The 25,716-nt window shown below is 48.8% G+C and overlaps 1 protein-coding gene across 3 annotated transcripts in view; it reads right to left on the bottom strand.

The window, feature by feature from the left end:
• Positions 1 to 725: 725 nt before the first annotated feature.
• The window catches only part of LOC115078660 (aldo-keto reductase family 1 member A1-A-like), a 48,536-nt gene continuing 23,545 nt past the window's right edge, over positions 726 to 25,716 (bottom strand). For 2 of the 3 annotated variants that reach the window (XM_029581616.1, XM_029581623.1), the window contains exons 3-9: positions 16,890 to 17,009; positions 9,737 to 9,888; positions 9,346 to 9,541; positions 7,330 to 7,529; positions 6,325 to 6,397; positions 1,178 to 1,264; positions 726 to 1,060 (exon numbers count right to left, since the gene is read on the bottom strand). In XM_029581616.1, coding sequence (XP_029437476.1) covers positions 995 to 1,060; positions 1,178 to 1,264; positions 6,325 to 6,397; positions 7,330 to 7,529; positions 9,346 to 9,541; positions 9,737 to 9,888; positions 16,890 to 17,009 — 894 coding nt within the window. In that variant the 3' untranslated portion in view covers positions 726 to 994. Of the gene's footprint in view, positions 1,061 to 1,177; positions 1,265 to 6,324; positions 6,398 to 7,329; positions 7,530 to 9,345; positions 9,542 to 9,736; positions 9,918 to 16,889; positions 17,010 to 25,716 lie in introns of all 3 variants that reach the window. The other variant, XM_029581632.1, reaches the window with a different exon arrangement.

Raw genomic sequence — 25,716 nt, 5'->3', positions numbered from 1 at the left:
GGCAGCTGAACCTAAGTGGGCAGGAAGAAGGGGGAGAGAATGCCTGGAGGGAGGGGGAGAAAACTGAGAGGATGTCTGTGGGGAGGGAGAGAGGGGAAAGAATGGATGGAAAGAGGAAGAATGACTGGAGGAGGGGGCGAAAGGGGACAGATTGCCTGTAGAGAAGGAGAGAGGGCCTGGAGGGAGAGGGGGAGAGAATGCTGGGAGGAGAAGAGAATGTGTGGAGGAGAGGACTGTCACCACTGAAAATTTCTATCCTGGGGCACCATTTGCCCTACAGCTGGCCCTACAACTAGGCATGTCCCTAATATCAGTGCAGGCCTTGATGTCCTCTTGCAGAGTTTTGCTTACTGCGTTGGGTGCCTTCAAGAATTTTAATATGCATGCATCTGGACTGTTCTAGAAACTACAACTGTTCTACTGATGGTGCTACGTGTCTCAGGATGTGCATGCGTTCTGCTGATGACGTCCCCTACCAGTGTCTGAATCCCCTCCCTTATTTCTTATGTTCTCCACTACCTCGGGCTGTGCGCGTCAGTTGTACAGATGGTGTTCTCTCTCCAACGATCTCGCTCGACTGACAGCACTCCCTCTGGAAACCCCCCAGTGTGCTTTCCTGATGTCGCCCTAGTTGCTAACTTCCCATTCTTTTCTGTCGGGATGACGGTGTGTGGTGGTGCTCATAAGTTTTGGTTTCTTTGGAAGAACGTTTTCCAAGTGTAGTCTTTTAGGTGTGTCCGAGGCAAACCTTTTATTAGAGCTAAGGAGTTGGGGGAAGACCTGTAGAGTTCCAGCACGCAGATCAAGCTTTGCACAGAAGCAGGGCATGTTTGCAGTTTCTGATCCGTGGAAGAGACGGGAAAATATTCTTTGAAGGAAGAGGGACCACGCCGAGACGAGTTATTTCCATATTGATAGTTGATTATTTTTCTGGATCTAGAAGATGATCGATTTGTCTCTCTCCGCTTTCTGTGTTAACTTCTTCCAAACATCATCAGTAAGGATCATGGAAAGGGAAGTGGGGGTGTCCAGCGTCTCTCCAAACTTGCTTGCCGTCTTTCTGTACAGAAAAAGACTCTGTTAATAATCGCCTTTTATAAGAGGATAGGCATGGCGTAGCAGTCAGTATTGACCTGCATGAGAGATGGGGGTGGGGGGTCAGCAGTTAGATACTGACCTCCATCAGTGGAATAATAAGCCTCTCTCCCCGATTAAATGATGCAATAGTTTTCATGTCATCTTCGGATAGTGAAAAATCAAATACCTAAAGACAAAGACAAAGACATGAGATAATGGGATGAATGCAAAAGAGGCCCATCCCTTAGGGACCCCTCTGAGATGCGGAGCTTGCTCGTGCGGCTTTTGCTGGGAAATTGAAAGCAGTGGTTAAGATCTCCTCAGTACAGTGATATCCAACTCTTGGGGTCCCAGCTAGGAAGGACAGTCCAGCTGTGGGTCCCCTGCTGAGATGGTGAACCCAGTCCTCGGGGGGCCCTATGAGGAAAGGGAGTCCTGTCATTACGGTCCCAGCTGGCAAGGGGCGCCCATGTCCCTAGGATCCCTCCTGCCATGGGTAAGATTAGCCTGCAAGGTCCTCAGCAGCAAAGGCAGTCCAGCTCTCAGGATCCCAGCTGGTCCCCACTGGGAAGGGAGCCTTCTGTTTTAGGAGGTCGAATAGGGGTCCCATATTTCCTGCATTTGAAGGCACATTCCCTCAATATTTTGTCCTGCAAACCAAGCCCAATGTATTTCAGTGAGCCTCGATGACGTGGCCTTCATTCCTAGCACAGGTATTTCTAATCATCCCTCACAATAGCTTGGAAAGTTGGTCTCCCCCATTATGGATGAAAAGTGAAGAATCAGGAGTATTTTGTACTGAATGGGGCGCAGAAATATAGCATTGCATCATGGGAAGACAGGTAAAGGCCTGGCTTTTTCCATCTTAGCCTGGACATATTTTAAACTAAGAATAGCATAGATAGATGGGGCTTGAAGTATATAGATTAGGCCATTTGAGTATTTTGTCTTTTATTGTATTGAATATGTATACATTGTCTGTATTTTATTGTAAACTGCTCTGGCCAGATTTGGTATCTGATGAGCGGTATATAAGAAATGAGAAATAAATAAATGTTGATATCCGAACTAGGAAGGAAACTGGAAGGTCATCCTGAAGGGCAAGGGTGGACATGACCAGTCTTGTAGGCGAGTGGCAGCACACTGAGTTTGATATGAAACAGCCTGGTGGGTTAATGGTACCATACCAAGCAAGGCAGTCCCAACCCTAGTTGGTTGCTTGGCAGCACAGTCAGTATGGCAGCAATACCTGGTAGGCTGATAGCAGCACAGTAAATCTGGCACTTCTAATACAGTGTGATCGTGGCAACAAAGCGAGGGCCAGCCTGCAAGCTTGGTGACAGTTCAGTGAATGTGGTGGTTCTCACATAACAGGCTGGAGGCAGAACAGTGAGGATGAAAGGGACAACCCTTAGTGAGCTGGTGGCAGACAAGCTAGTGTGGCAGGGGCCTTGTGGCATCGCCATGCTTCAGGCAGACGTGCTAGCAAGCTGTGGATTGTGATACAAGACCAAGATTGAACACCTTTGAGGGCTGTTTCCAGGGGTGAGAGAGTTTAGGTTGCTGTTCTTGTCAGTGTGCATAAGTGTGCTTCTGTGATTATTTGGGAGTTCCTGGAAGTGTACGAGTCTGTTCCTTTAAAGGACTAAGAGTGTATTCTTGGGAAGAACTGAATATGTGTTGTTGTGGGGGGTGTGAGCAAAGGTTCTTAGTAGGGTATGAGGGAAGATGTAAGAGTGGGTTCTTAGAAGTGTGTGAACATGCATTTCTGAGAAAGTGGAAGGGTGAGATTGTGCATTACGGGGAAGGTGGAAGGGTGTGTTTGTGGGAGGGTACTGTTATGGTTTAGCGGTGTTTGGGTGGATTCTTGGGTACTGTGGCAGATGACCACACCCATGGGGAGGAGCCACAGTACTGGGCTAGACTCAGGACACACAGACACAGAATTAGATCTTTTATTGTACAGCGAGTACCTGACCCCTGTAAGGCACCTGAAATAAAGCTGAGGGCCCCCCGAGGAGCGGGTATCCAGGTTAGAGATTACCCCGGAAGCGGCAGAGTAGCTTAGACCGGCCGAGACCAATCCTTGCTAACTCAGTGAGCTAGCAAACAAGTACAGGCTATATACCCGGATGGCGTTGTTATGGTTTTGAGGTGTTTGGTGGATTCTTAGGTGCTGCAGTGATGGCCACTCCCATAAGGAGGAGCCCCATGGGGAACTGCAGTACCAGGCTAGACTCAGATACACAAACACAGAGAGTTTTATTGTACAGCTTGTAGAGTTCATCAGAGGTGGCAGTAGTGAGTAGAGTCCTGCAGCAGCAGTCTGAGGTCCTCAGCTGAGGAGTCCCGTCCCACAATGGTGGTATAGGGAGCTCCGATGCAGACATTCAATGAGGAGCTGTAGGTGAGACAGACTGGTAGATGTTAAGTTTCTCACACTCTTGTAGCTGTAATGGTGAAGTTCCCAGCAGGTAGAATAGTAGCAGGCACCAAGGTAGACAACTCAGGCCCTCGAGGAGCAAGTACCTGGATATTGGATAGGCACCTGGAAAGAAGCATAGGGCCCCTGAGGAGCGGGTACCAAAGTTAGTAGAACCCCAGAGGGTAGAGAGAGCTTCCAGCAGCAGCGAGAAGCGGCAGAGCAGCTTAGACCGGACAAATCCAATCCTTGCTAACTCAGTCAGTCAGCAAATGGGCAACCTAAATACCCGGATGTTGTGACGTCACTCGAGGGGGACGCCCCGAGGTTCACGCCAATGTTGGAATAAAGACATGGGTAGCACACACGCGCGCACCCTAGGAGGCCCTCAGGTGAATCATGGCAGAATGCCTTGCCAGAGAGTGCGGCAAGCAGATGCGGCGGTCGCCATTTTCCCGAGGCTGGTGGAGAAGGCGAATATTGAGGTGAAGCATGTGGGATGAAGCCGTCTGAGTCCGACGGACGCAACTGGCATGACGTCAATTGAGGGGGATGCCCCTGAGGTTTGCGCCATAGCTGGAATAAAGACGTGGGTAGCGCGTGCACGAGCGCACCCTCGTAGGAACTTGGGAGGAACATGGGGGGAGGCAACGCCATAGCCATTCCGGGGACGCTGGAGAGGGCGGCTTGCAGACGCAGCGGTAGCCATTTTCCCAAGGTAAGCAGGAGAAGCCAAGAAAAAGGTGAGGCATAAGGGGCAAAGCCACCTGACCCCGACAGACGCAAAAGGTACATTGCTGGATAGGTGTCAGGGTGTGTTCTTGGAAGGGTGCGAGTGCATTCCTGGGAAGGTGGAAGGGTGTGTTCTTGGGAAGATACATTGCTGGGAAGGTGTGTTCTTGGAAGGGTAGGGGGTGCATTGTTGGAAAGGTGTGAGGGTGAGTTCTTGGAAGGATGTGAGTGTGCATTGGTGTGAGGGTGAGTTCTTGGAAGGGTGTGAGTGCATTCCTGGGAAGGTGGAAGAGTGTGTTCTTGGAAGGATGCATTGCTGGAAATGTGTGAGGGTGTGTTCTTGAAGGGTATGAGTACATTTCTGGGAAGGGTGTGTTCTTGGGAGGATGCATTGCTGGGAAGGTGTAGGGTGTATTCTTGGAAGGGTAGGAGGGTGCATTGTTGGAAAGGTGTGAGGGTGAGTTCTTGGAAGGGTGTGAGTGTGCATTGGTGTGAGGGTGAGTTCTTGGAAGGGTGTGAGTGCATTCCTGGAAAGGTGGGTGTGTTCTTGGAAGGGTAGGAGGGTGCATTGTTGGAAAGGTGTGAGGATGAGTTCTTGGAAGGATGTGAGTGTGCACTGGTGTGAGGGTGAGTTCTTGGAAGGATGTGAGTGTGCACTGGTGTGAGTGTGAGTTCTTGGAAGGGTGTGAGTGCATTCCTGGAAAGGTGAGTGTGTTCTTGGAAGGGTAGGAGGGTGCATTGTTGGAAAGGTGTGAGGGTGAGTTCTTGGAAGGGTGTGAGTGTGCATTGGTGTGAGGGTGAGTTCTTGGAAGGGTGTGAGTGCATTCCTGGAAAGGTGGGTGTGTTCTTGGAAGGGTAGGAGGGTGCATTGTTGGAAAGGTGTGAGGATGAGTTCTTGGAAGGATGTGAGTGTGCACTGGTGTGAGGGTGAGTTCTTGGAAGGATGTGAGTGTGCACTGGTGTGAGTGTGAGTTCTTGGAAGGGTGTGAGTGCATTCCTGGAAAGGTGGGTGTGTTCTTGGAAGGGTAGGAGGGTGCATTGTTGGAAAGGTGTGAGGGTGAGTTCTTGGAAGGATGTGAGTGTGCATTGGTGTGAGGGTGAGTTCTTGGAAGGGTTGGACAGTATGTACTTGAAAGGATCTGAAGGTTTGCATGTGAAGTTTTATTTTCGGAGGGGTGTGAAATGCCTCAGACATAGGAGGCAAACATTGTTCATAGGAAAGGGATTCCTAGGACAAGGATCTGAGGCATGAAAGAGTGTAGACTGAGGAGTAACTTAAGGAAATACAGAATTTCTTCACAAATAAAGGGGTGGTGAATACATGGAACAGCCTCCCAAAGGAGGTGGTGAGACAGAAACAGGATTCACTAAAGCACGGGATAAGCACAGAAAATCCTCAGGCTTGGGATCGTGAAACTGATTAATAAGGTGAGAGTGAATCCAGACACTGAGGAGGGCATTGCAACAGGAAATAAACAGGGCTGGCTGGGCCCTGTGATTAGTATCTGCTGTCACAGGCCGTCTTTCTGCCACGGTGGAGGGCCGGGGAGCATCTGGGGGCAGGCACGTTCTCGGAAGAGCTGGCCAGTTGGATTGGTTTCTTGCGGCTCTGGGAGTGTCATTTATTTTATTTCTTTCTTTCTTTCTTTTATATACCGACATTCGATCGAGATATCACATCGGTTTACAGGAAACAGAAAAAGGGGCGGGGTCCGCCCTATTTTACATTATAACATCTCCAGGGTATAGGATAGGTGGCGAGGTTGGGCCTGTTGCCAGCTTCCTGCTTATTTCGTTCAGGCTTCGCATGTAAGTGAAACTTGCCTCTGCTGCTGTAGAGCACCCATGAGCCTGGCGGAGGCATGAGGTTTGTCCCTCTCCCCTCGTTTATAACCTGCTCATTGTAGCCCTGTGTAGAGGGGGCTACGGACCCTACCTCCCCTAGGAATTCTGTGTACGTGCACCCCGTATCCCACCTACGTGATGGCTGGGATTCTCCCCCCTCCCCTCATGCCCAATCCCATTGGGATTGCTCCCAGCCTACGCGCCTCTGCCCGGGGTGTGCCGGCGCGGCATTGCCCCTCCCCTCTTACCTCCAGGTTCTCTTTGATCCGGGATGGAGTTGAGCTCTTTGGAATACAGGTAACCCCCCGCTGCAGCTGCCACCTACGGAGCACAGGAGAAGGCCGGGCACAGGCACGCGGCATCAATACTGCAGAATATATTCAGAGCTGTCCCCTCACCAAGAGCAAATGATCCCCTCTCTTTACCTTCGAGAAGCTCATGATACGCCGGATACTCTAGCACTGGGCAATATAGCACAGTACCGTACCCTAAGCGGTGTCCTCTCCTGATACATGATAGGAGTGTCACAGTCGGTGCAAAGACTCACGCCGTATGGAGCTGTTTGGTATATATGGTCTGCACATACAGACTGGTACGGACAATAAGCCATAGCCGCTTTTACACTGGAAGGGGTGTTCTTTCATCGCAGTGTACGCTCCTTAACTCAGAGTATACGCTGACTTGATTTCCCCCGTGGTGTTATATGGGAGGAACGTCAACCCACCCATCGTGGCGCAAACACACTTGGCTCCCCTGGCATAATGTAGAGGTAACAAGGTTTCAGGCGAGCGCAGTCTTGACCTGTGCGGTGTCTGCTGTAATGCAGACTTGTAGGGCATGGAATAACCCAACGGAGCCTTCCTCGTAGGGGCAGCACGGTGGGGAATCCTTCCCGTGGAGGCATCTTTAACCCAAGTCTAATGAAAAGCCTTCAGAACTCCAGAGGGGGACTGTATTCCACTTCCAAGCATGCTCCTTTTTCTTTCACTAATTATTATTCTAGATTTCCAAGAACAGGAGCATCCTTCTAGCGCAGTGGTTCCCCAACCCTGTCCTGGGGGCCCACCAGCCAGTCGGGTTTTCAGCATATCCGCAATGAATATGCACGAGAGAAAATTTGCATGCATTGCCTCCATAACATGCAAATTGGCTGGGGGGGTCCCCAAGATAGGGTTGGGAACCACTGTTCTAGAGCAAACCCCCCCCCCCCCCCCCCGGAAAGTGGCCAGCTTAGGGGCGTGCAGGAGGCATACCTCAGAATCACTTGCGCTGGAGTCTTGCCACACCTCTGAGCCAGGGCCAGAATCCCGGGGTCCTCCAAGAGCTTGGGCTCCCTGGCTTTGGCCCAAGGCCGGTCGGCTGAACCTAGGGGACTGTAGGCCGTCAGAGCTATCCCCCGCCTCTGGCAGTGCTGCAGCAGCTCCTCCTGCATCAGGTATGGGTGGCACTCCACCTGCCAAAGAAAGGTTAGGCACGAGTGACGGCACCCGGGAACGGCGCCTCTCTCCGCTGCGTGAGACACCCCAGCGGAATTTAGGATGCAAACGGAACTGCTCCAACCTCCCTGCATTCATTCAGGTTCTTGCCCGGCACCACTTGTTCCAATCCAGTGCTCAAAATATGACCCTGCCTTTTTCGTGGCTTCGTCACGCCCCTGATCTAGACGCTTGACGTGTTTGATTTTTTTTTTTATTTGTACACTTTTGCAGAATATGCGTTGTGCCCCCCCCTCTTTTTTTAAAAATTATTTTGGCCACACTCATTGTATTTTGGCAGTCTGCCCCCATCTCAGAGACCCCCCTCCCCCCCGGCCAGTGTCCATGCTAGATTCGTCTGCGAAGGGGAAATGAGCACAGCAGTGACCCCTGCCCCGCTATTTCCACCCCCCTCCCCAGGTTACTCCAGCTCCTTATGGTGGAAAGAGAGCAGAAGAGGGATCGTAAAGAATTCCAGCTTCCCGCAGAATAAATACTCCCTCAGCCGAACGTGATTCCGCATTAGGTGACATGCGCGTTACCTCTTCCACGTTTTAGAAAGACACGAATCTCTGTAAGTTCAGCTGATCTTCACTGGACACCCCCCTCCCCTGCTCCCGGTCAGCACCAGCCACGTTCTTCCCGTAATGCGTTTTAGGGGTGACCTCGGCACTCTTAACTCTTCGCTGGCTTGTGTTAGGAGGCTCAGACCCACATCTTTACTGAACCGTGATGGGCGGCAGGTACACCCGTTCCCCCAAACATGGCTCCAAAAGAAAGGGGAAATACATCGAGGAATCGTCTCACCACTTTCAGTGTCCTTCCACTGCCACAACCCAATGCAAAGTAATCCCAGGGCGCGTCCTCCCGGGTTATTTATTATAACAAAAAAAAAAAAAAAAGTGAGATTTGCCCAGAAGTGCACATGGGCATTGCTAGACAGAGACCAGTGCAGAATCTAAAATCCAGATCGCACGGGGTGCACGTACACAGAATTCCTAGGGGAGGTAGGGTCCGTAGCCCCCTCTACACAGGGCTACAATGAGCAGATCCAGATCGCATCCGGGAGCCATTTCGGTGCATCTGATGGTGGGAAGAGGAAGTATTGATGGTGGCTGTGAGGAAGGGAGACCACGGGGCCACCGTCTCCTCACAAGGGGATGCTCGCCCTGGAAGTGACCCACCTTTGGATAATGCTGGTATCGCAGTTTCTCTTTGATTCCCCTTGCAGGAATGACATTCTCCTTTCTTTCCCGTCTATTCTTACTTGTCTGAAAGGACTCAAAGACTTTTTTCTTTGCATTGATTTGTTTTAGGAGTGTTTTTGTGAAGCCAAAAATGTTCAGGGAACAGCTCCCCCCCTGACTAGTGTGAATCCTTTCTCCACATCGGTGATCCAGGCAGGACCTAACCCATTTCACTTCTCGGGATCTCCTGTAAATCTGGGGCTCTTTGCAGCCAGAAAAAATCTGCAGTGTGGGTTATTATTATTATTATTATTTTTTTAATACATTTGTTTACGGAAATGTCACAACTGTGGCAAAATTTGCCTCAGCTCTTGGAAATCTGCAGCAGGATTCCTTGGATTTTTCTGCCTAAATGGATTTTCCACTGATCTGTCGCTGACTGTGGTGCAAACTGCAACATTTTGAAGAAAATGAACCTGTTTTGAGTAAACCCACAACCCACGTGCTGTGTGCAGTTTTTGTGGATTAAGTCACGAGTCACATTTTAAGAGGGCAAATCCCTCGACCCCTCCCCCTCCCTCATCTCCCCCCCCCATGTGGTCCTTACCTGATTAACTGCTGGCTTATGCGTGGCCACAGCCAGGACCTCATCCACCTGCCGGGCATTGAAGTTGGACAGGCCGATGGCCTTGACCAGCCCCTTCTCCACCAGTTGCTCCATTGCCTTCCAGGTGTCGATGAAGTGGGTCGGGTCATGGCGCATGCTGCCATCTCTGTTGCGGGGCATCACTTCATTTCCTCGCCTGCAGGGTTCAGAGGGACACACAAGGGGGCCCTGGTCACTTTCAACTCCCTTTCTCAGTGGGGGGGGGGAAAGGGGAGGGGTTCTCTAAATTTTGCTGGACGAATGAATGACCCCCCCCCAGTGGTAGCCTCATCACCCTGCTTCCCCCCCCCGGTGCAGCGTTACCCTAGCATCATTAAAGGGCGGTACTCACTGGAAGGCCATGGGCCAGTGCATGAGGTAGAGGTCCAGGGACTGCAGCTGCAGGCTGGCCAGGGAGCGTCTGCAGGCGAGCTCCACGTCCTCCGGGTGGTGGTGGGTGTTCCACAGCTTGGAGACGATAAACACATCCTCTCTGCTCAGGGCCTGGGGGGACGGGAGACGAGACCCTAAGGCTTCCCATGGTAGAAACGCAGCAGAAAGAGAAAAAAAGAGGGGAAGCTGCAGGTAACGAGAGCCAGGCCGAACCAGTCCTGGCTTCATCCAGCTGCATCTATGAACTCGCGGCGGATGTTTTCCTGATAAATGTAGAAGGCCGGGACCTCCCAGATTTGCCCCTTACCAGTAGAGTTGGCCTGCAGTGTAGAATCAGCGACGTAACAGATCCTGCCCCCGCTACTGAGGTCCGTGTGGTTTTTTTTTACTGACAGTGACTCTTCTGGTGAGCAGAAGAGTCGCATTGAGGGCCTTTACCCTCACGTGTGGGAGCCCCTGGGAAGGCATGGGGCCTGCTCTCGGCCATGATTGTCCCGGTGAGCCGCCGTGCCCCAACCAGGATGGGGAGTGCAGGGCTAAGCCTACAGACGCCGTGACAAAACCAGGCCTGGTTCCCCGCCTGTCCCTGTTGATCTGCATCCGTCTGGTAATGCTCAGCTGCTGCTAACCAGTTTGCTGTTCATTGCAAGTAAGGAAAAAGAGAAGGAGAGGAGACTGAGGAGGGGAGAAAGAAAACACTAGGATCTTATCATCTGATTCTGGTTTTTTTAAATTCCTACTTCCAAAGCATTCTGGGATTTGTGGTCTTCTAGGGGGTGTGGTGTGAGCAGATACCCAGCCAGCATGATCAGGAATGTCTGCTCCTGAGCAACTGTTTCACAGTCAAAACTATACAGAGATAAGCTGGAGTGATCCAATGTCCCTGCACCAAAGCTCAAAGATAATTCCAGGAAAAAAAAAATCAGTAGTGGCTTAAGGATGCCTAAAATGTTGTAAGATCAGGAATCCCCCCCTTCCCTGTACATACCCAGATCAGTCCAGACTCCTGGGGTTTGCCTCCCTGCCAGCAGATGGGAGACAGAGAAAGTTTCACTGACACTGTACATAACCCAGTGTGCCCCCTGCAGTCCCTCAGTATTTCTAAGGACTGCAGGTTAGAAACATAAACATAGAAAGATAGAACCTATCTTAGGAGTTACCACCCAGGAAAAAGATCTAGGCATCATAGTGGATAACACATTGAAATCGTCGGCTCAGTGTGCTGCGGCAGTCAAAAAAGCAAACAGAATGTTGGGAATTATTAGAAAGGGAAAGGTTAATAAAACAGAAGATGTCATAATGCCTCTGTATCGCTCCATGGTGAGACTGCACCTTGAACACTGTGTACAATTCTGGTCGCCGCATCTCAAAAAAGATATAATTGCGATGGAGAAGGTACAGAGAAGGGCAACCAAAATGATAAAGGGGATGGAACAGCTCCCCTATGAGGAAAGGCTGAAGAGATTAGGGCTGTTCAATTTGGAGAAGAGACGGCTGAGGGGGGATATGATAGAGGTTTACAAAATCATGAAAGGACTTGAACAAGTTAATATAAATTGGTTATTTACTCTCTTGGGTAATAGAAGGACCAGGGAGCGCGCCATGAAGTTAGCAAGTAGCTCATTTAAAACAAATCAAAGAAAATTCTTTTTCACTCAGCGCATAGTTAAGCTCTGGAATTCAATGCCAGAGGATGTGGTTACAGCTGTTAGTGTAACTGGGTTTAAAAAAGGTTTGGATAAGTTCCCAGAGGAAAAATCCATAAACTGCTATTGATTAATAAGCACTAGCAGCTTGTGATTTATCTAATGTTTGGGTACTTGCCAGGAACTTGTAGCCTGGATTGGCCACTGTTGGAAACAGGATGCTGGGCTTGATGGACCCTTGGTCTAACCCCAGCAGCAGATTCCTGAGGACGACCGGCCTGGGAATTCGCTGCCCAGGCTGGCCCAGGACACATCACGTGGTCTGCCGAGCGCAGCTCTGTCACGGCCGCGCACAGCAGACCACGTGACTGGAGCGACCGGCCCACCGGGGGATGCCCGATCCCTCGATAGGCCAGTCCGCCCCTGTCTGACCCAGTATGGCATATCTTATGTTCTCTGTCTCCAGCACATGGTGTAAAACCTGCAGTCTGGAGAGAAAGAAAAATAAAGATGAAAAGACAAAATTTCTGTATCCTCTCAGGGGATTGTCAGGTCCTGGTGGGGCCATCCCCCCTGGTTTGAAGCGGATGAGCAGGGGTTTGCTGACCCTTCTGATAGCTCGGTCCAGAGGTCCATGGGGTGTACATCTGGTGGTCCAGATCCCTCGTCCCCTACAAGACAGCGGTGGAACCAGCACAGCAAGCCCAAAGAGTGGGGGACGTGTCCCTTTTGTAAGGTTTGTCCTTGGCTGGGTCGCTAAAGTTTGGCAAAAAGAGACAGATGTAGCCAGTGGTCTGACTCTTTTCTGATCTGCCATGCGGCTGCGCTCCTGGAACCTGAACATAAGAATATAAGAACATGCCATACTGGGTCAGACCAAGGGTCCATCAAGCCCAGCATCCTGTTTCCAACAGTGGCCAATCCAGGCCATAAGAACCTGGCAAGTACCCAAAAACTAAGTCTATTCCATGTAACCATTGCTAATGGCAGTGGCTATTCTCTAAGTGAACCTAATAGCAGGTAATGGACTTCTCCTCCAAGAACTTATCCAATCCTTTTTTAAACACAGCTACACTAACTGCACTAACCACATCCTCGGGCAACAAATTCCAGAGTTTAATTGTGCGTTGAGTAAAAAAGAACTTTCTCCGATTAGTTTTAAATGTGTCACATGCTAACTTCATAGTCTTTCTATTATCCGAAAGAGTAAATAACCGATTTGAATTTACCCGTTCTAGACCTCTCATGATTTTAAACACCTCTATCATATCCCCCCTCAGCCGTCTCTTCTCCAAGCTGAAAAGTCCTAACCTCTTTAGTCTTTCCTCGTAGGGAAGTTGTTCCATTCCCCTTATCATTTTGGTAGCCCTTCTCTGTACCTTCTCCTTCACAATTATATCTTTTTTGAGATGCGGCGACCAGAATTGTACACAGTATTCAAGGTGCAGTCTCACCATGGAGCGATACAGAGGCATTATGACATTTTCCGTTTTATTCACCATTCCCTTCCTAATAATTCCTAACATTCTGTTTACTTTTTTGACTGCCGCAGCACACTGCACCGACGATTTCAATGTGTTATCCACTATGACGCCTAGATCTCTTTCTTGGGTTGTAGCACCTAATATGGAACCCAACATTGTGTAACTATAGCATGGGTTATTTTTCCCTATATGCATCACCTTGCACTTATCCACATTAAATTTCATCTGCCATTTGGATGCCCAATTTTCCAGTCTCACAAGGTCTTCCTGCAATTTATCACAATCTGCTTGTGATTTAACTACTCTGAACAATTTTGTGTCATCTGTAAATCTGATTATCTCACTCGTCGTATTTCTTTCCAGATCATTTATAAATATATTGAACAGTAAGGGTCCCAATACAGATCCCAACCTCTACCTCTGCACTCAACCTCTACCTCTGCACCAAAGGAAAGTATCGGTTTCTGTGTATCTTTATTTGTTCTCAGAGAGTGTAAATAAAAAAACCCCAAGGAACTACACAGAGGAATCTGCAGCAGCGAGGTTCCAGGGGGGAAGCTACCTCAGCAGCTCGGGGAGCTCAGCGTTGGGGTTTCTCAGCAGGTTCTCTGCCTGCGGAGGAGAACGGGCGTTGGCTCCGTGGCGCTGCGGGACTGTTCCCCTGCTTGCCATTCAGGTGCTGGTGGTGCCGCAGGTGCGGGGAGCATTCGGGGGTCTGCGTCAAGCATGACCGCACCGGTAGAACAAGACTCACGGGTGACGGGGTCTAGCGCTGATCCCCGTCAGCGCAGAAACTGCAGTCATTTTCGATTCCCTAGCAGCATCAGTGGGAGAGGCAGGGGAATCTTCTCAACTATCGCCGACAGTTCCCTGTCCCGCAGAGGTGCAGAGAGGCACTTGCACCGAGGAGTCATCTCTGGTTCTGGTAGAGGTCTCCTGCCGGTTTTAATTGCCGATGATTTTCGGTATCGGATGTTAAACGGATCTGGGAATAAATGCGCTGAAGGTGCAGGCAGGGCTTTATTTAGCCGTGTGGTGCGCCACTGCAGCGCTTCTTTTCCCGCATACGTAGGCGTGTGCGTGCATTTTCGCCGCGTGCAGTTGCGTGTGCTGGGACCTGGGCGCGTAAGGCCGTGGCCTAGATTTGTGCTTGTAGATCTGCGACCTAGACTTGAGCGCGTATTTGCGCAGGTACTCGTGCGCGTAAGATTGCAACCTAAACTTGAATGAGTGTTTGCGTAGCTACTTGTGCGCATCCGATCGCGACCTAGTCTTGAGCGAGTATTTGTGTGCATCCTGGAGGGGTGGTGTGTACGTAAACTGTCGTTGAAATAATCCCCTTGTGGGGTGTCCCGCAGGAGCTTCCAACCTGAACACCACCCTAGCCAGCTGCTAGCAGGGGGCCAGTGGGCACCTACAGAGCCATTCAAATACCTCAAAGGTATAAATAAGGCACGAGAAGTAAATCTTTTTCAGAGGCTGCAAGAGGGTAGACTCGGAGCATATTTCTTCATGGAAAGGGTGGTGGATGCCTGGAATAATCCTCCCAGTGGAGATGATCATGGAGACAAAAGCAGTAACAGAAAAAGCAGTAACAGAATTCAAGAGAGCCTGGGATAAGCACAGAGGATCCCTAGGAGTGAGGCGGAGGCTGGGGTTCGGCTTTGATCTGTGGTGTCCCTCAGGGAGAGAGGTGGGGGTGGACTAGATGGGGCCCTAATGGTCCTTGTCTGATGTTTTATTCTATGGCAGTTGCAGGAACAAGGGTCGGGAGAGGTTGCAGTATTTCTGATAATCCCACCTTTTCGCTTCCTCTAGGGCAGACAGAGGTGGTAGAGGCGAGAAGGGCAAAGCCAAGGCCAGATAAAGGAATCCTGATTGGATGGGGGGGGGGGGGGTGCACAGACAGTTTCTTTGTTTATTTAAAACAAAACAAATTGAAAAAGTAAAAGGGGAAAAAAAAAGGCAAAACACAAAAAAACCACAGGGCCCCCTCGGAGGAAAAAAGGGAAATAGAACCAAAAGGTTACATTAACGGCGGGGGTGGAAGGGAAATAGAACCAAAAAGGTACTAAAGGCCAAGAGTAACAGAGAGAAAAAAAAAAAGTGTGAAAGCTTGCTGGGCAGACTGGATGGGCCGTTTGTTCTTCTTCTGCCGTCATGTGTATATTTCTATGTTCTATGATTCCATGAAGTTAGCAAGTAGCACATTTAAGACTAATCGGAGAAAATTCTTTTTCACTCAATGCACAATAAAGCTCTGGAATTTGTTGCCAGAGGATGTGGTTAGTGCAGTTAGTGTAGCTGGGTTCAAAAAAGGTTTGGATAAGTTCTTGGAGGAGAAGTCCATTAATGGCTATTAATCAATTATACTTAGGGAATAGCCACTGCTATTAATTGCATCAGTAGCATGGGATCTTCTTGGTGTTTGGGTAATTGCCAGGTTCTTGTGGCCTGGTTTTTGGCCTCTGTTGGAAACAGGATGCTGGGCTTGATGGACCCTTGGTCTGTCCCAGCATGGCAATTTCTTATGTTCTTATATGTTTCTATACCCTGCCTCCCCTCCGATTCCCCTCCCAACCCGCTGAACCCTGTTTACCACATTTGTTCTTCTTCACGGGCCTGCTCCTGCCTCCCCACCAGATGAATGCTTAGAAACGGAGCCAGCAGACCAAGGTAGACTTCAGTGAGGCAGCTGCGATTGCTTAATTAAACTCATTAGCATTCGATGAGCGCTACAGGGATGAACAAGTAATGTATCACTTCACTAAGTGACGCAAGCCATACACCACTAGCCCTCGGTTCTGAGGCAAAAGGTTTACCATTCGCCAGTTTGAATTTCAGCATGGTCCGATAGGCTCAGGAAAGTAGTTAATTATACTATCTCCTCCCCGGATGAGATGATGTCATTGGGGCGGCACTGATTGCCAGCCAATAGGGTCACTTATGTCTTGATAAAGTTAAATGAAATTAGAAAGAACAAAAATCTCTCTCTCCCCCCTCCCCCTGGAATTCACATTGCCAGAGGAAAAGCCTGAGGTCGCCGCATCTCAAGAAAGATATAGTTGCGATTAGGAAGGTACAGAGAAGGGCAACCAAAATGATAAAGGGGATGGAACAACTCCCCTATGAGGAAAGGCTGAAGAGGTTAGGGCTGTTCAGCTTGGAAAAGAGACAGCTGACGGGGGATATGGTAGAGGTCTTCAAAATCATTTGAACGGATAAATGTGAATCAGTTATTTACTCTTTCGAATAATAGAAGGACTAGGGGGCACTCCATGAAGTTAGCAAGTAGCACATTTAAGACTAATCAGAGAAAATTCTTTTTCACTCAATGCACAATAAAGCTCTGGAATTTGTTGCCAGAGGATGTGGTTAGTGCAGTTAGTGTAGCTGGGTTCAAAAAAGGTTTGGATAAGTTCTTGGAGGAGAAGTCCATTAACTGCTATTAATCAAGTTGACTGAGGGAATAGCCACTGCTATTAATTGCATCAGTAGCATGGGATCTTCTTAGTGTTTGGGTAATTGCCAGGTCCTTGTGGCCTGGTTTGGCCTCTGTTGGAAACAGGATGCTGGGCTTGATGGACATTTGGTCTGACCCAGCATGGCAATTTCTCATGTTCTTAATGTGGCCATAGCTAACCAGCCATAAACAAGGGGTGGTTATCTTTTTTTTTTTTTTTAATCTTTTGAAAGAACATTTGGTCCAACCACCCCCACACCTTATTAAGAAGCATTTTCTTTTTCAAATTTAAGAAAAAGAAGTTGATTGTACCCCATTCGACCTTAGCTAGCTGAGGGAGAGCGGCGACATTAATGAATGCTTCTGAGGCACTGACTTGCGATAGGATGGGAGTCTAGAGCTCATGACCAGATGGGAACGGCTCCAGTGCTCTCTGAAGCTTCTGGTAATGAGGGCTTGTGCACATCCTGGTGACTCAGAGGCAGGGGAAGGACGAGGGGGAGTCGTAGCTTCGCTTACCTTTTGTGGTCCCACCGTCTCCTGCAGGGCTTCTCCCACCTCCTGCTCGTTCCCGTAGGCGAATGCACAGTCAACGTGGCGGTATCCCACAGCAAGTGCATGCGAGACCGCGGCCTTCACCTGCAGCCGGAGGCAGAAAACAGGAAAATGAATGCACGCTCCCAAGCCCAGATCAGATCCAGTCAGAAGGGAGGCCAGCAGGCGACAGGAAGAGTGATTGTACCTTTCTTGCAAACTGAATTTTTATCACTACTGCAAGGCCTGACAACAGATATTACAAAAGCATGGAAAGGGGAACCAAGAACAAAAATGCAGCATCACTAATGTAACACCGAGCCACCAAAAAAACCCATAGAAACACAGAAATTGACAGCAGAAAAGGACCAACGCTCCACCCAGTCTGCCCAGCAAGCTTGTGGTAGTCTCTGCCGTGCCATACAGGTCACCCCCATATTTTTCAGTTTCCCAAACCGTCAAAGTCAGGGCCCTTGTTGATTGCTGTTTGAGTCCGATTCCCCATCACCTCCTGCCGTTGAAACAGAGAGCAATGTTGGAGTTGCATCAAGAGTTTCAGGCTTTTTGGTTAAGGGCAGTAACAGCTGCATCAGCAAGTTACCCCCATGTTTAATTGTTTTCCAAGACCACAAAATTCACTGTCCTTGTTTGCTGACTGATTCTAGTTCCCCCTTTCCCCTTTTCCCCCTGCTGTTGAATCAGAGAGCAATCATGGCGTTGCATCAACAGCATCAAGGCTTATTGGTTAAGGGTAGTAACCGCCACCCCAGCAAGTTAATCCCATGCACTCTTTACTTCATTCCCATCCTCTAGCCTTAAAGGATCCACAGTGTTTATCCTATGCCCCTTTGAAATCTTTTACTGTTTTTGTCTTCACCACCTCCTCTGGAAGGGCGTTCCAGGCATCCACCACCCTTCTCTGTGAAGAAATATTTCCTGACGTTGGTTCTGAGTCGTCCTCACTGGAGTTTCATTTCATGACCTTTAGTTCTACTGATTTCTTTCCAGTGGAAACAGTTTGTCGTTGATTGTGCATCATTAAAACCTTTCAGGTATCTGAAGGTTTGTATCTCCCCTGCACCTCCTCTCCTCCAGGATATACATATTTAGTTCCTTCAGTCTCTCCTCATAAGTCATTTGATGGGGGCCCCCCCCCCCCACACACAATTTTGGTTGCCCTTCTCTGGACCACCTCCATCCTGACTCTGTCTCTTTTGAGATTATGGACTCCAGAACTGAACACAGTACCCCAGGTGAGGCCTCACCAAGGACTTGTACAAGGGGATTATCACTTCCTTTTTTTTTTACTTCTTATTCCTCTCTCTATGCAGCCCAGCATTCTTCTAGCTTTAGCTACTGCCTTGTCGCATTGCTTCACTGTCTTCAAATCGCTAGATACTATCACCCCAAAGTCCATCTCTTGTTCCGTGGTTTTTGCTCTGTCTCCATCTGCTGGAAGGGGGACATAACCCACGGTCTGGACTGATCCTGGTACGTACAGGGAACACCCCAAAGTCCCTCTCTTGTTCCGTGCACCACAACCTTTCACCCATCATCACATACAACTCGACTCTACACTTCTTGGCATTGAATCCCAGCTGCCATATTTTCGACCAATGTTCAAGCTTCTTAAATCACATCTCATTCTCTCTACTCCTTTCAGTGTGTCCACTCATGGAGGCCAGTAATGAAGGCAGCAAGAGAAAATATCAGAAAAAGTAGCAGGAGAGGTCCGAAGGAAAACAGTAGCAGACAGCTTTGCTATTGGCATACAGAATAAAAGGAGACCAAGCTGAGAAGGATTTGTGGTTGGAGCAATTTTGGAGACTTGTGATATTCCGTACATTGGCTGCACTGTGAGATTTTCCACTGTAGTGCCAACAGCAGATACTGTAACAAAGGGTTATTACAGACAGCAGGAAGATCAGAGGATGGCTTGCTCTAGGCCAGGTGAACAGGATGATCCAGGCCTGGTTTTACCCCATTGCATGCAGGGATTTGTAATTCTGTCTTTTCCATTGATTCTTTTCCCTACTCAGAATCCATTTCTAAGCCATGTTCGGGGGGGGGGGAATGTCTGGAAAGAATGGGACTGTTGAGGGTTCTTAACTCAAACCAGGCAATGAGACACCGTTTAGGCTGGCATCAGTCCCTGGGGATAATAATAGAGGAGGCAGCCGTGACTTGGGAGGGCAAGGGAAAAGTTGGGCCAGTGTTCAAGGTCATCCTGACGGGGTTTTGGAGAAAATTTGAAATGGGAAACCTGATTAGCTAATTGGGATTTTGTTTCAGCTTTTGATGCAATCCTACAACGAAAGGCTGTGTCTGAAATTAGGGAAGCCGGCATTTAGTGACGGGGGTGGAAGTGTATGAGAAACTGATTGAAGGGAAGGGCGACAGCAGATCCCAATCGGTGGTTCATGTTCCAGTCACAATACGGTGACTGGCCCCTGGGACTTAAAGTCGGAGGCTGGGGGGGGTCAGGGAGGAAGGGATGAAAAATACACCCTTCTGCTCATTAACCACAAGCCTGCGTACAAATGATGGACTCGACCAAGTTGGTGTCATTAATGTTCTGATGCTTCCAAAATTGAGGACAATGTTTTAATGCGGGAATGAGTGGATAAGATTAGTGCTAGGATCGTGGAGGTGTAATCTTTTATCAATGACCCAGAGCAGGGGTAGGCAACATTGATTCTCGAGTGCCACAAACCAGTCGAGCTTTCGGGACATGCATACTGAATATTCATGAGATGCACGGGAGTGCACTCCCTCTATTACATGCAGAGGCATCTCGTGCAGACTCATTGGGGATATCCTGAACACCAGACTTGGGTTACAGCATTTCAGGACCAAAGCTGCCTCCCCTTGATCTAGAGCAGTGATTCCCAACCCTGTCCTGGAGGACCCCCAGTCAGTCAGGTTTTCAGGATATCCACAATGAATATGCATGAGATGCACGGGAGTGCACTGCCTCCATTGTATGCACATTTTATCTCATGCATATTCATTGTGGATATCCTGAAATACTGGCTGGCTGGGAGTCCCCCAGGGAACCTCTGTTCTAGAGGAAGGAATAAGCAGTGAGATTGGCATGCTTGCAAATGGCACCAAACTATTATCACATTATAAATAAGCAGCAGGACTCTCTTTACAGAGGAGTGAACAGCGGCAGACAACTGGCCGGTAAGATTTAGCATGAGAAAGTGTAGCGTCCTGCATTGGAGGCAGCTGCAGTTTACTGGGAATGGGATAATACTTGCTAATACTTCCTGGGTTATTAAGAAACTTGGACTGAAGGAGCACAGCCAAGCAGCATCAGCCAGAGCTGTACCATGCCTGGAAACCAGGGTGCTATGTGATTTCGCAAAAGGGAGCTTCACGGGGGAAAAAAACCATGCAAAACGCCATGAAATGCGCACAACTGTCATCCATTTCCTTTCTGTGTCAAACCGTAGCAACACAGTAAACGGCAGGTAATCACGTCACATGTCCCCCCCCTTCACAAATCGTTACATTTTGTGCGTGGTCCGCTGTGCGCGGAAGTTTATTAAAACTGCAATGCTGATAAGCTGCAGTATCACGCGGAGCAGCCCATGAACTCAGAATTCCACCAAGACATCTTCAGGGCCTGCTTTCCACAGGCTTTTCGGTTTTTTTTGGCTGGCCCGGTCGCCCAGGTTCGTGTTGCAAGCTTTCTCCCCAGCTCATTTCCGTGTGTAGAAAGTTCGAGTGTGAGCGAGGCCGCTGGCCCGCAGGAAATCAGGCAGGTTAGTACCTCGGCCCCTCTGTAACAGCAGGAAAGGACCTCTCGGCCCAGCCGTGTCGGTTGCGTGCAGATCCTGCGCGCTCGTCCTTCCTAGGCCCTCCGCCTCCAAGCTGGGTGCATTCGTCACACTTCCTTTGGAGGACGGGGGCGTGGGGGGTGGTAATCAGTTTTGGGCACCCGTCAGAAGCCAGATCCAAAATGCCAGAAAACGTACCAAGAAACGGCCACAGAGGGGCTGCTTCCATGCAAACGTCCCCGTCCCTCTGATGTAAGTGATTCAATTACACTGTACAGACATAGCCAGAGGAGCCGGCTGGGATCTGTTCCTCTTCAGGATCAACGGAAGAAAAGTGAGCTGGAGGGTGAAAGGGTAATGGATATCACTGCCTTCATCGGAAGGAAGGGGAGAGGCTCTGAAACCTTTTCCTGATAGAGGCAATCATGGCTGCAGCAAGAGAAGCAAATCAATTCCGAAGTGAACTGGAGCCTGTGTTCTGGAGGAAAGAGATCTGGGTGGGTAGCAGCCTAGGTGGCAGACCTGGAACCTAAAGAACTCCAGATGCTAGGACAGGGGTTACCTTTTAGAAAGCGACCTAAACATAAAATCATATATATATATATATATTTTTTTTTTTTAAACAGAGATTTTACTTTTAGTTATTGATTTTTACTTTGCTAACAGGGCGAGACTGGGAATTTACACCTATGGAAGAGTTTAAACGTTTTTTGGTATTAAAGTAATCCGGGACGTGATTGCTTGCAGAAGAAACATTAACACCCCTGGATGTCAAGACTTCCAGCCGGAGAAGTCACATGCGTATAATTTCAGGTGTGATTTATTCTGATAGAAAGCTGAATGCTCTAGAGAAGTGGTTCCAAACCTATTTTCAGTCGGGGGCACACCTGACTGATGGTTCTCCCATGCATGACACACTGCTCGTTACAATCTATGGCGGAAATAAAAGCAAAAAAAAAAAAAGGCCCCGTATCACTTTTATTGTTAAGAATGACAAAGGAACAATGAAGACTACTTTCTCTGAACATAAATTATATTAATAGTAAACCTCCCAAACCAGAACAGCACCAACTTCCAGCACTCAAACAATAACCACCTTATCTAAGAAAAGGCCACACTGAAAACATTACTCCAGGCCTTAAGACACCAATACACCTCCTTTTAGGAAAACAGAACAAGTCAAGCTGCTAAAGAGCCCTACACAGAAACTACACGCCAGCAGAATACCTCACCTGAATCCCATCTGCTGACCCTCGCCTAACAAAGAATAAAGAGACCAAAACGCATAACTAGAAACATACAGAAACTGAACTGGAAACCACAACAAGCCAGGGTCTCTGTATGCAGTGTAACAAAGGAAAAAGAGAAACATCACCAGTCCTCATAAAACAAATCAAGAAATATAAATCAATAGCAGTAAAACCAGACTAACAAAAAGACAGATTATTTCAAAACGGCTTATGAATGGAATATCCAATAATTTATTTATTTAACATTTTTCTATACCGCACTTCATGACAAGCTTCATATCAGGCCGGTTTACATCAAACTTAGGGGTTAATTTAACAAAACCATATAACAAGAAGGCCGAAGCACAGATACAAATAACAGGGAGAATGAACTTGGGGGCTAGAGTAGCCAGGAAATAAAGGACAGAAGAAACTGGAGAATGAACACGAATGAATATACAATGGCTTGTATATTAAAAATTAAAAGCTTGTATAAAAAACGTCTATACACCAATAAAATATTTAAAAACAGCAGACAAAAAGACACAATAATTAAAAATAATAAGGATTAAAAAATGCTCTGATCTCCATACCTGTAAATTTTTGATTTCTAGGTGCCCCGAGATTGTTGTGAATTAGGAGGAGGAGGGAAAGTTGTTTCCAAATTTCTCCTTTCTCTGAGTCACACACAAGCTCTCTCTCTCACATAGGCTCTCAATCACACAATTACACGCATGCTCTCTCTCTCTTACATAGGCTCTCAATTACACACATTCTCCTTCTCTCTCTCACTTACATAGGCGTTCAATCACACAATTACACGTATGCTCGCTCTCTCACTTACAAGGCTCTCAATCACACAATTACACGCATGCTCTCTCTCTCACTTACAATGCTCTCAATCACACAATTACACGCATGCTCTCTCTCACTTACAAGGCTCTCAATCACACAATTACACACATTCTCCTTCTCTCTCTCACTTACATAGGCGTTCAATCACACAATTACACGTATGCTCGCTCTCTCACATAGGCTCTCAATCACACAATTACACACATTCTCCTTCTCTCTCTCATTTACATAGGCGTTCAATCACACAATTACACGTATGCTCGCTCTCTCACATAGGCTCTCAATCACACAATTACACACAAGCTCTCTCTCTCACTTACAAGGCTTTCTATCACACAATTACATGCATGCTCTCTCTCACTTACAATGCTCTCAATCATACAATTACACATTCTCCTTCTCTCACTCACTTACATAGGCATTCAATCACACAATTACACGCATGCTCGCTCTCTCTCTCTCACATAGGCTCTCAATCACATAATTACTGTCAGTCAGGCCCGGGAGGCGGAGCTTCCTAAGTGATGTCAGAGCTTTGCTCTGAGGCTGCGCGTGGTTTCCCACGCTGATAATGACTCTCCTCAGTCGGTTTTTCCGCACACGGGATTGCACGTGGAGTCTACTAAGACTACGGCGCCGGAAGGTCCGATGCAGCAATCAAGACATTCGGCAGACGCACCCTCTTCCGACGCACGGAAAGCCTCCGGTGCGGCGCGAAGGAACGGCGCTGACGCACCGAAGCGAGCCGACTAACACCACGGCACCATCGCAGCATGGGACGCCGCCAATGGCGCCGACACCCAAAAACAGAAAGAAAACTGCCAAAACTCGACCACATCTCCCAGAGCCTATTGGGATAAGGAAGAAATCCTGTTTGATACCACTAGCTACTGTATCAAAGGCTTCCAGGGGTACACCATTGACCCTAACGCCCTCTTCACCAGCCTCCTCTTCCAGATCAGACAGGGACAAGGATCAAATTCGACTTTCTTTGCCTTCAGTTTCTTCTGCCTCCTCGGCTCCTGTGTTCTCGGACTTATCTTTAGCTTCTAAACGCCACTCCAGGGATGACGTCCTACAGGACCCCCTGGCGAAGAAACGCAAAGGGCGGGAAGCACTACGCACACGTGTGCCCGAGACTTAGTCGCCAGATTCTGATATTCTATTGGCAGCAATTCCGGCAGGCAGACCACAGGTTACCAGCTCGAACACCAATGCCACCAAAGACGAAAGATGTCTTTGTCAATCTCTCTCTGGCATTATTTGGTTTCTTTGAGGTCATGAAATCCTCTTATCAGATGGGGGAACTCCTTGCCCAGTACCGACCCGGAGTCTCCACAACCATCAGGGCACTCGTCCCCACAGAACACACGGCCTCCATCTCCACAAGACATAAGGCCCCCATCTCCACGGGCGCTTTCTCCAGCCCCGACACCATCACAGCAACCTCAACGGCCACTTACCCCAGTGTCGCTGGTCCTTCAACCCACATCACCGGATAGTTCAACAGGGTATCCCTTGGAACCAGGGGAAGAACCGGCGGAACCATACTCTCCTCTGGAAGACCTCACCTAACCAAAGTTCTTAGAAAAGATGGGTTCTGAAGGTGCCGGATCCAAGATTGGCAACTTTAGATCTACTAAAGATCTTTGATCTTCCGGCAGAGCCTACCTCTCTACCTCCCCATGCTGTACTAGACTCAGTTCTGGAACGCTCCTGGGATACCCCCTTCCAACTTCCAGCGGTTTCCAGGAAAACAGATCTTAAATATAAAATGCAAAAATCGCCCTACCACTTGACGCCACAACTACCTCATGCATCCCTGGTAGTTGACTTGGCAATGGCGAGGGCTATGAAATCCAGGTTACACTCAGCTCCCCTCCCCCACCCCCCCCCGGGCAGAGATCTTCGTTTGCTGGATGAATTTGCGAAGCGCACATTCCAGGCGTCTATGCTCGCCGCCCGCATTAACCATCCCCAATTCTACATTATTCAATACCTCTATGAATGTGTGCAACGGATGAAAGAAAGCTCGGACCTCGCCCACCCAATTGGGAACACTAACCACGTACAATGCTTGGAGGAGGGCATACGCCACCTGTTGCGCACGGTCTACGAAGGGTTTGAGACCTTCTCTCGTGCGTCAGCAGCTGCCATTGCGGCACGACATATCGCGTGGCTGAGGGCCAGCTCCATTAGAGAAGGCGTCCACGAAAAATTGGCCAATTTACCATGTAAATGGGACAATTTGTTCGGGACACGTTTCCAGAAAACTGTGGCCCAACAAAAGGAGCAGTCAGTGGCCGTACAATCTCTAGGTACCCCTCAAACTTACTCTGCTCCATGCCGGCATTCTACGCTACCTCGCAGACAAATCTTCCAACGCTGACCTTATCGGCCATATGCTTCGTACCGACCCACAGCTTATCAGCAGACTTCTCATCCGCAGAATCAACAGAACCAAAACCGTCGGGGCCGACCCCGGGGCCAGCGCCCACAAACACAACAAACCCACTGCCCTGGCCAAGACTAACCCGTCTTTTTGAACATCGCCCTGCCACCACTGAAACAGGTGCTAGTGGGAGGAATCACGGCACACTTCCAGGAATGGAAGAAGATCACAAACAACCAATGGGTACTAGACATCGTTCAACAAGGGTACAGAATTCACTTCCAATCTCCTCCCCCGCTCCCTTATTCAGCGCCAGGGGGGTCCAGAACCCACCAACACTGCTTGGAACAGGAAGTGAAGGCGTTATTACAACAGCAAGCAATTCGCCGCATCCCTCCGACAGAACATCTCGCGGTATTCCACTCCCCCTACTTCCTAATTCCAAAGAAATCCGGGGACCTTCGTCCAATCTTGGACCTCAGAGAACTGAACAAGTTCATTGTCAAGGAAAAATTCAAAATGATCTCTCTCAAATCTCTACTACCCTTGAT

This window comes from Rhinatrema bivittatum, chromosome 1 (genome assembly GCF_901001135.1).
Source record: "Rhinatrema bivittatum chromosome 1, aRhiBiv1.1, whole genome shotgun sequence".
NCBI lineage: Eukaryota > Metazoa > Chordata > Amphibia > Gymnophiona > Rhinatrematidae > Rhinatrema > Rhinatrema bivittatum.
This window is presented reverse-complemented; position numbering and strand designations above follow the sequence as displayed.